Source organism: Convolutriloba macropyga, chromosome 2 (assembly GCF_964194025.1).
Source record: "Convolutriloba macropyga chromosome 2, txConMacr16.3, whole genome shotgun sequence".
Lineage (NCBI taxonomy): Eukaryota > Metazoa > Xenacoelomorpha > Acoela > Convolutidae > Convolutriloba > Convolutriloba macropyga.
In genome coordinates this window covers 69,659,865-69,670,227 of record NC_134469.1, presented here as the reverse complement: position 1 = coordinate 69,670,227, position 10,363 = coordinate 69,659,865, and the positions used below count along the sequence as shown (strand labels likewise).

At 36.9% G+C, this 10,363-nt stretch overlaps 2 protein-coding genes across 2 annotated transcripts in view; both read right to left on the bottom strand.

The window, feature by feature from the left end:
- LOC142334979 (uncharacterized) overlaps positions 1-8,640 on the bottom strand; it is a 35,352-nt gene extending 26,712 nt beyond the window's left edge. Inside the window, exon 1 of the mRNA XM_075383307.1 lies at positions 7,633-8,640. Coding sequence (XP_075239422.1) covers positions 7,633-8,640 — 1,008 coding nt within the window. The remainder of the gene's footprint in view (positions 1-7,632) is intronic.
- LOC142334654 (heterogeneous nuclear ribonucleoprotein K-like) overlaps positions 1-10,363 on the bottom strand; it is a 335,604-nt gene that overhangs the window by 139,754 nt on the left and 185,487 nt on the right. The gene's annotated exons all lie outside the window — the stretch shown is intronic.

Genomic DNA, 10,363 nt, shown 5'->3' with positions numbered 1-10,363 from the left:
CGATCGCGCAGATAGAAGGCAGATTCAGCTTTGTTTCAAAAAGTTTTTTATGTCCAGACGAATTGAAGTAAAAGACGATGTTTTAACGAAAAAAATGTTTTGGATAAGGTCTGAGGATAAGGTGGGTGTCGTCTGTTTTTGGGTTTGCAAGCTCGGCAATTATGATGTAGAATTACATGAATCCAGATAGCATGATGAAAACAGCTGGTCTTTTAACTGGTGCTGCTAGTACTATGTTAAATAGAGCAAATATATTGAATAATGATGTGATTATAGACTTAGAAAGTATAGTAGGCACTAGTTGTGATAATGGTTTTGATTATAACCCAAGTGAACCCCTGCGCACTGAAACAAATGAGAACGGAAGCAGTTGGGGAAGGGTGAGCCTTGTTCCACCAACCAAGACCGAAAGTCCTTTCACTGAACTATGCACTGAAATAGATGAATTCAAAATCAACAAACTATGTGAGAAATATATAATTAAAAGAACGAGGGATTTAAATCAAAAGGGGAAGAATGATTTACTTCAGAAATATAAAATTAACGAAGATTTTATATTTGATCTACTTAAATATATTACGAATACATTTCCCGTATAAGGTGTACAAATTTAAGATAAAAGATGTGCTTCTACTGTTTAGAATAGGATGGTTGGAGGATATGTAGAGGTGTGTCTGGGCTCTAAAGGTCATGTTTGAAATTCAATTGAATTTTTAGCGCAATCTAAATAATGGTTTTTAGATGTTTTGATTGTAACTATAAGCCTGGAAGTTGTTTAGCTATCAAGAGTAATTATGCTATTAAACACAGGGAGAAAATAGATAAAAGTGAATGTGGTGGTAAAGTACTCAGTGGTGTTTGTGTTAATTATGATTGTTATGATAATTTTGATAGGGATGAGGCTAATGCCGAGGCTAGTGCTAAAGCTAGTGCTAAGACTAATGTTAAGACTGTTGTTAAGACTAGTGTTAAAACTAGTAAAGAGACAGTGCTAAAATTAGTGCAAGGTAGAGACTAGTGCAAAGACTAGTGAGGAGACCAGTGCTAAAACTAATAAAAGTTTTAATCTTTCAAGTGATCTGCGAAGCAGTTTCACTGATGAAGAGGAGATTGAAAAAATGAAGCAAGATTTTAAAAAGACATTTGACAGACAAGGTAATAGGTGCAAGTTTTATAAACCAGTAGGTGGTTTTGATGTCAGCAAGTATACATGTAGAGAGTGTACTGCAGCTAAAGATAGTTATCCATATTCTTTTATGGTGAGATTTGATAGAATAGGAGCTCATAGAAACGACATCCGGATGTATACCTTCCTAGAGGCTTTAGTAAAAATTCAAACATGTGGCCTATCTGTGATAAGTCTTTAATAGAAGATAATGAGCCTGGTGATTTTATTCTCCAAACTCGAAAGTGGTTGCATAATTATAGAAAAATTAACAAAAAATATAAATTTACTAAAAACTATAGCATAAATAAAGAGGTATGAAATCAATATTAAAAGACAGATCGTAATTCAAAAGTTTTTGTACCCAAATCACTATTGAAGGGGCAATTCACTGTTTATAAACGCTAGGGGAGATATTAAAAGAAAATAAACATAACTTACTTTATCAGAGTAAAGCTGGTTTTTTTAAAAATTTTTTTGCAACTTTGTTTTACGTGCTTCTTACAGGTTCTCACTAGTTACACTAGTGTCCGGGGACGTCCACTGAAAACAGTGGGGATATAACCCAAACTGTCCGTCTTGTAATGGTTAATTACCAGCTTAAATCCAAATTATATCCAATAATTTAGTAGTGGATAAAACAGGCGTACCGATTAGACACGTGGTTTAGGCCAGTACTAGCGTATGCGTCACATCGCGGGAATGATCCAAAATCTGTGGCTGGTGGGTACGCCTGATTTATCTACTACTCGCCCTTCTACTTCAAGTACTTCAAGATGCTTCATAATCTTCTATTCCATTGTATCCAAAGTGGGAAATACAATGTGACTCTCAACTGTGATCTCCTGAGGCAAAAAAGTGAAAGAATAAGTAATATTATATTATTTAAAGTAAAAACAAAGCTGAAAGACATAACTTCTGATATGGAGCTGGATTCCCACGGAATGTTCGATAGAAAAGATGTGAACCCAGGTCGAGGTTATCGTTTGTGCTCGTTTATGACGCAGACCGTTTTTGAACGCACACAGGGGGTATGGTGCGTTCAAACATACACAGGCGAGGAATTTTTTTGAACGAGCAACATAAACGCACCAAGTACTTACGGTCGAGCCAAAGTCTGCCCCATAGACGAGCCAAAAACTGCCCCATAGACGAGCCAAAAACTGCCCCATAGACGCACCAACTCTGCAACATAGACGAGCCAAAAACTGTCCCATAGACGCACCACTTCTGCAACATAGACGAGCTAGAAACTTTATCATAGGCGAGCTATAGTCTGCACCATACACTTTTTAAACATCTTTTTATAGAAGTACTGTCGGAAAATTGTCTCAAGTTGATTAAAAAAATCAACTTTTTGAGATTTTCCAGTATGTTCTGGGTGTGTTCCCCTCCTCCTTTTCTCAACCGGGCTGGGGACCGGCTACGGCGGAGTTACAAACAAACAACTATAGGAGAATTGAGCAGAGCTAGCTAAAAAAACTAGGCTCGAAAAGCTCTCTCCAAAACAACTAAGAGACTAACTTTTTTTCTATACAAGCTAAAACAAAAATTGTTTTTGCACTACGACCCACACAAAAAGTGGGACTCCTACGTTGCTTTTCGTTAGCTTTCGACAACTCTAAGATCCAATTGAAAAAACAGACGTTTTAAAATAAAATTTTCAAATAAGCGAAAAACCCAACTAAGAGACTAACTTTTTTTTCTATACAAGCTAAACCAAAAATTGTTTTTGCACTACGACCCACACAAAAAGTGGGACTCCTACGTTGGTTTTCGTTAGCTTTCGACAACTCTAAGATCCGATTGAAAAAAAAGACGTTTTAAAATAAAATTTTCAAATAAGCGAAAAACCCAACTAAGAGACTAACTTTTTTTCTATACAAGCTAAACCAAAAATTCTTTTTGCACCTGGACTTACACAAAAAGTGGGACTCCAAGGTTGCTTTTGGTTAGCCTTCGACAACTCTAAGACCCGATTGCAAAAAAAGACGTTTTAAAATAAAATTTTAAAATAAGCGAAAAACCTCAACTAAGTGACGAACTTTTTTTCTATACAAGCTAAACCAAAAATTCTTTTTGATAATGGACCCACACAAAAAGTGGGACTCCTACGTTGCTTTTAGTTAGCTTTCGACAACTCTAAGATCCGATTGAAAAAAAAGACGTTTTAAAATAAAATTTTCAAATAAGCGAAAAACCTCAACTAAGTGACGAACCTTTTTTCTATACAAGCTAAACCAAAAATTCTTTTTGATCATGGACCCACACAAAAAGTGGGACTCCAAGGTTGCTTTTGGTTAGCCTTCGACAACTCTAAGACCCCATTGCAAAAAAAGACGTTTTGCAATGAAATTTTCAAATAAGCGAAAATCCTGAACTAAGAGACGAACTTTTTTTCTATACAATCTCTACCAAAAATTCTTTTTGTCTCAGAGTCTACCTACCCTGGGGATACTCCATACCAAGTTTGGTTTGATTTGGACAACTCCTTGATCCGACGAAAGACCTATTTTCAAAATTCAATCGCAATTTATTCGAAATAATTGCAACTTTCTGTATGAAAAACTAACTTTTTTCCTAGGCTAGCTATAGCCAAAATTCTTTTTGTTTTAGCTTCTAAATAACCTGGGGATACTCCATACCGAGTTTGGTTCCATTTGGACAACTCCTTGACCTGATAAAATTTCTCTATTTTCGAAAATAGAATAAGCGAATAAGTCGATATTTCCGATTGAAATACGAACTTTTTTTCTAGACAAGCTATGACAAAAATTCGTTTTGGGTTAGACTCTAAGTACACAGTGGATACTCCATGCCGAGTTTGGTTCGATTTGAACATTTTCCTGATCCGACGAAAAAGACTTATTTTTAAAATTCAATAATCGCAATTTATTCGAAATAATTGCAACTTTCCGAATAAAAAACTAACTTTTTTCCTAGGCTAGGTATAGCAAAAATGCTTTTTGTTGTAGACTTTACGTACACTGGTGATACTGCATACCGAGTTTGGTTCGATTTGGACAACTCCTTGACCCGATGAAAAAGACATATTTTTAAAATTCGCTATTCGCGAAATTCGCAATTTTCGTATGAAATAACGACTTTTTCCCTAGGCAAACTATAGCAAAAATTCATGGCGATTTAGACTTTACATACACAGGGGATACTCTATACTGAGTTTGGCTCGATTTGAACTATTCCTTGACCCGATCAAAAAGATCTATTTCTAAATACACTTAATCAAAATTATTCGGAAATAACAGGAAATTTCCGTATGAAATACTAACTTTTTTCCTAGGCAAGCTATAGCAAAAATTCCCTTTGTGCAACACTCAAACTTAGATTTAGGTTAACTGCAGAAGTTTTCACACCAAAAACAATAGAAACTTGATTAACAATCTCAATTAGTAAACAATGCTTGTTTTAAGGTATGATTGAATTTTTAATACAAGTAAAGCCATAAATTTAATCTGCTCTGCACGAAAAATGGGCTAAACAGATTAACTACAATTGACCAATTTAATTTCTCATATACCATTTGGAAGCTCGATTAAAGCATCCGAATTTACCGAAATCGTAGTTTCAAAGCTATCGTCATTAGTCAAGTCAACCAACTCAATGTTCGCCTTCTCAAGTTTTTCGACTCTCTCCTTTAATGCTTCGACTTTCTTTTTGAGTTCATTGACTTCCACTTTTAAACTTTGTTCATTTTCAGCTTTTGCTTCTCTATTTTCTGCTGTTGACAAACCGGGCCTCTTACAGAATAGTCTTCCAGTTCTAGTTACAACAATTTGTGTTTGCTGCATAATAACAACTGAAAAATTAGGACAAGAAATTCAGACAAGCAAGAGCAGCAAAAAAATTTTGCCTAACAATTAACATTTGGAGCGATACTGTAAACTGAATTGGGTTGAATTAAAGCGTCTTTCTGACCCTATGAAATTCCTTTTTTTCCTATAATTTACTCAAAAATTCAGTATAATCGAAAAATTGAAAACTTCCTTATGCAAACCTCACTTTTTCCTAGGCAAGCTATAGCAATAATTGCTTTTGTTCTACACACTAAGTACACTGGTGTTAGCCGATGCCAAGTTCAGTTTGTTGTGAGTGTTCGTTTGCGTTTTTTCAGTTTCTATTCTTTTTTAAAATTGTAATACTTAACTTTCCAAACTATTGTGAAGAATTTTTGTTTTTGTTTGCCAAAAAAGACTGCATTTTTTGGTCCTAAGAGTACAAGTTCTTCACTCCAACGCATATAAATGGTGCTCAGAACGGTTTTTCTGCCAAAGAAAGAATTGAAAGATTGACTTTTTGACAAATTGGAACATTCTGTGCATAAAAACAGCAGAACAGACAATTTAAATTCCGACGCCATTAGCTGAGACGAGAATGGATTTTAAAAATTTACAAATTGAAAATGAGTAACAACTATGCAGAGTAACTGACAATCAATAACAAAATAAGAACTATAGAGAAATTAACAAAAACTTGGAACATAGTTTCATTTGCGCAACTGGTCTTAGGTTTAGTTGTGTTCAAAGTGCTGCATCAAAGTGATGAAATACAACTCACTCTTAAATTCGAAGCGCAAAAACTTTGTTGAGACACTGCTCAAGGGAAGTTCTACCTTTTCATCTGTTTCCTCGACAATAAAACCATAAGGCATGACATCGGGAATCCCTGGGTTTAGTTTGATCTTCTTCAAAATCTTGAATTGCTTCAACATAACCATTTTTTCTGGGCGTGCAAAGAAGAAAAGTATTTCAACAATAATTAAATTCTCTCGATGAGTCGCAACGAAACAATCAGCAGAAGATCCTCTTCCATAAGCAGCAGATGACAAGTTTAGATTTTCATGGTCTCTACAAAACACCCTAAATTCAGGATAATTTTGTCGGAAATTCCGTACTTCTTCGGTTTCACTCAAGCTGTAGGAATCGTCGAACTCCTTTGACTCTCGGAAATTCTCAAGCAGGCTGGATTAGCAATCATTTTCAATGCCCATCTTGAGAACCAACTTAGCCCGAATGAACTGTTGGACAAGTAACTCACAATGGTTCACAGTGCCAGTGAGAGGTGCAAGAAGAAGCCTATTAGCCGATTCAAACATAGCCGCTGAAGTCACGAAAAGCGGTCCAATATTTCTCGCCTGCCAGTCAAGATGACGAAGAAGATGAAAATTGATGGAATCCATTTTATTCGTTTTTTCATGCATGCTTACACAGAATTCACACAACAATTCGTCGGCAATTTCTGAATTTTCACTACAGTCAAAAATTGTTCGCAGAGCAAAGACAAGTTTATTCAAATCTTGTCTATTACTGTTCTTGTCCTCTCCTAACAAATAGGGTGACAAAAGAATTGGAGACAAGTATAGCAAAACTGTTTTGACCTCCTTCGCCTTAAAAGTGCTCAAAACATCCAAACTGCGAACAGTATTTTTCAACTCAATGGGTAAGATCAAATCTGACAACACTTTGTTTAGTTCACTTTTATGCTCCGATTTCATCTGCTCATAAAAAAGGACAGAAGATCTTTACCAACACCAAGAAACAGCTGATGCATGGGATCGATTGGAGATGATAGAGGTTGATTACGGATAACTGATAAAAGAACACTTCTTCCCTTAACACCTTGTGTTCGCTTCTCACAATCAACCTTTCTGCCATGCCTTGCACGGATCTCCTCAATGCTCCCATTTTCTAGCTCAGTGATGTTCAAAAGATGAGATACAGTTGAGCGCATAACAAACTTCTCCGTATGAGGATAATGATGAGCACCGCTAAACCGAACTCCACGCTGGGTACATAAGGTGCATCCGTAATAGCCATTAAATTGCTTCATTTTGAGCACCTTTGACTTTGCAACTAGGTCAGATATGAATAAAATCGGTTCAAATCCAATTACTAGATCTTGATTATTGTAGGTAATCAATTCCCGTGTTTCTAACTCCTTCTTTAAATGGTTGAAAATGAGATCGAAATCAGGATAACCCGATCCAACAAACAGTGAAACAAGTACAACGTTTTGGAATAGTTGCCTTTTTTTGGGCTGAAGGTCAGCAACCGCTAAAAACACTGGCCAGGCAGAGTAAGGTGGCGACTTGCAAACTAAAGCTCCATCCGTATTTAAGATTAATCGTATTGTCAGGCCGCCATTTGATACTTTTAGCGCCGGCATGTGAATATCATTAGTAAAAGATTTAATTTCAGCGTAGTATAGAGTTTCCTGCAGTGACTTTTGTACGATATCGAGAAGAAGAGATCTGAAATTGAGCAGAATAAGCTCTCCGTTTTCTAGGTTTTTTTTTCATTCTGGTACTGCAGACAGAGTTTTTGCATGCGAGTTTTGACAGCGTATGGTGGCAAGGATTGATTAGAAAAAATTTTTTGATCGCGTTTCAAAAGATCAGCTAATAAAGAATCTGAACCGTTGTGTTTAGAAACAATTGCTACTAAACTTGCCGCAAGATTAACAGGTGTAACCTCGCATACTTCAGTAATTCTTGTTCTCTGTCTAGTATCTGATTGCGATATGTTTTCTTGATTCGATCCCTCAGACGAAAATGAGTAATCTGAGTAATCATATAGTCTCTCCGACTCGACAAAAGATTCTTCTTCCTCGTGGAAACTTTCAAACTCTGACTCAAGAGAAGCATCAGGTTCAACTCCAGTTGGAGAATCAGACTCGAAAAACCTGTCACAAGCCGATGTTGATAGACTTGTATTGTCAGATGTAATACCAGCAGCAGAGCATTCACTTTGCTCCTCGTCGTAAAACCTGATCATACTAGACAGTTGACTGGCTCGTTCATCGGAACAGCTAATTTTGATGAGTGTCTTCACTTTTCTGCGCCTTTTGGGTCGCTGAACACTAACTAGCACATCTTCCCGCTCAAGGGATTCATCTACATGAGCTTCTTTGTAACCACACAAGCAATTTCGGTTGCCATCACCGAAAGAATTTTTGCTGTAAAATGTGAGTAGCTCTTCTCCAACTTCGATTTTATGAAGAGCGCGAAGTCTCACGCACTCTCGCCCTCTGAAACCACTTGACATATAATAGTCGCAGTTTGGGCGACACGAATGGTTGGCCCAGCGAGCTACTCCCACTAAAAGTTTTTCTCCCTCCATCATCGACCACTCATCTAACTCCTGTCCTTTCTTTTTCTTACCAAGCAATCCAACAGTAGAGACAATTTCACCAATCCGTATAACTCTACCTGTTCTGTTTACCAAACAAAAACCGCCGAACTTATCAGGCTCTATGCGGATGCCAGCTTCATATGCCGCAGAGTACATATCTTCAAAATCGTCAAACAGCTTCTGCAATTTCTTATCTTTCTCTCGAATTGCGCTAATTTCTTCTTTAGACAAAAGTTTGGTTAGGTTATGAGGTCTCCGATTTCTTGTATCAATGTAATTCACTGACACATGCCCCTCTACTTGTGCCAGCATTTCGCAAAAATCCATTTCCTCTGAAGCAGTTTTAGTTTTGAAGTTGAGGCTTTTTCATGTTCAAAAAGTCAAAAACAAAAATTTCGAAACAAAACACGTTGACTGCAATTAAATGTTCACAAAAACATAGAACTCAATTTAACTAAACTGATATGCCAAATCAATCTCATGGAAAACCACAGAAGACAGATTTGCAAAGTAGTAAACATTTTTTGAAAGTAGAATTTTGAGAAGTCTTGATAACACCTATAACTAACAATTGCATCAATTAAAAAGATCTTGTCATTATCTCGCAATATAGAACTGACATTGAATAGATTCAACGCTCACGAAAAATAGACTCAGTCTATGGCTGATACAAAGCAAAACTACTGCAAAATCTAGTCACTGAATGAATGTAGCTTCACTATTTTGCTATTTCCTCAGATTTACTAATTTCAAGCCTGCTCATCACGAGAACCCGAGTTGTCAGGTGTTCTTGAGTTCTGATTTTCCAATTCATTTGTCAACTCAGCTGTTGCTGAATTCCTGATAACTGACAACCGCTCACGTCCCGCCTGGTTTGCAGCCGCTTTAGCTTTTTGAAAAGCAAGTCTTGGAGTAAGAGGATACTTCTGAGCGACAGTTTCTAAAATCACATGTGCAAATTCGTTTTCACCCGCCAAGATAATTAGCCAAGCAACGTTCAAGCAAACAAATTAATAATCAGCTTGATCATGCCACCTATTTCTCCAAGCTAAATAGACCCAAGACAAAGTTTTTCATTAAACAAAACTAAGAATGACCTTTGAACTTTAGACTGAGCTCTGTTGGAGCCTCCTTTCTATTAGGAGAGTTGGCACTGTCAATCATGTCAACTGTGAGGCCATCAGGTCCAAAGATTTCTTTCCTAAGTCTCCTTCCCAATAGTGATGGGTGGGCGTCAGCACGAAACGTCATTAGATCCACGCCTTTCAACATCACACTTTTGATGGGGTAAGCTTTAAGTAGATCAGGGTTTTCGTCCACACTTTTGAAGCCCTGCTTCTGTAGAAGTGAGAGCTCTTTCATGTCTTTTAGCTACAAAAGAACAATTTTTAGCCAAAAAAATATCGTTTTTCCTATTTTCAGCATCATTTTATTCTTTTTGTTCCTATGACTGACAAGAAAGACGGCAAGCGTTGACTGCACTAAACTAAAAAGTGAAGAGAACTGATATTTACCGCCTCCTCGCTCGATTCAAAGATTTTTCTTCTTTTTTTCTCTGAAGACCTCTTTATGGATTGGGCTACTGCTACAGCTCTCTCCATTCGTTGTTCGTGTTTCTCAGCAAAATTTAGAAACTCTGCGCACACTGATTCTCTGCAATCCTAATTTAAACAAGATTACGCATGAACGCAATTAGGAGATAGGGTTCAATCATTATCACCAAATAAAACTGCGTCAGGAGTTGAGGACATATTGAGTCGGCATTAAATCCATAAAAGCAATTTCGAAAAATTTTGTTCGATGTTTAAAACCTTTCAAGATATACAGCTGATCACTTAAGTAACTTTCAGACATTGTTTAACAGGTTAACAATGAGACTGCAACCAAAAGGAAGTATTGGGAACACGTAATTAAAAATTGCCTTATTTACCCTGCTGGTCGGATTATCTGGAGCAGTTGATACATTAGGTTGTTGCCGGAACAAAAGAAGATCACTTCCGTCATTTTGAGAAAGCGGGTCAGCTAGGTCTGCGGTTTTTTCCTCAACTCG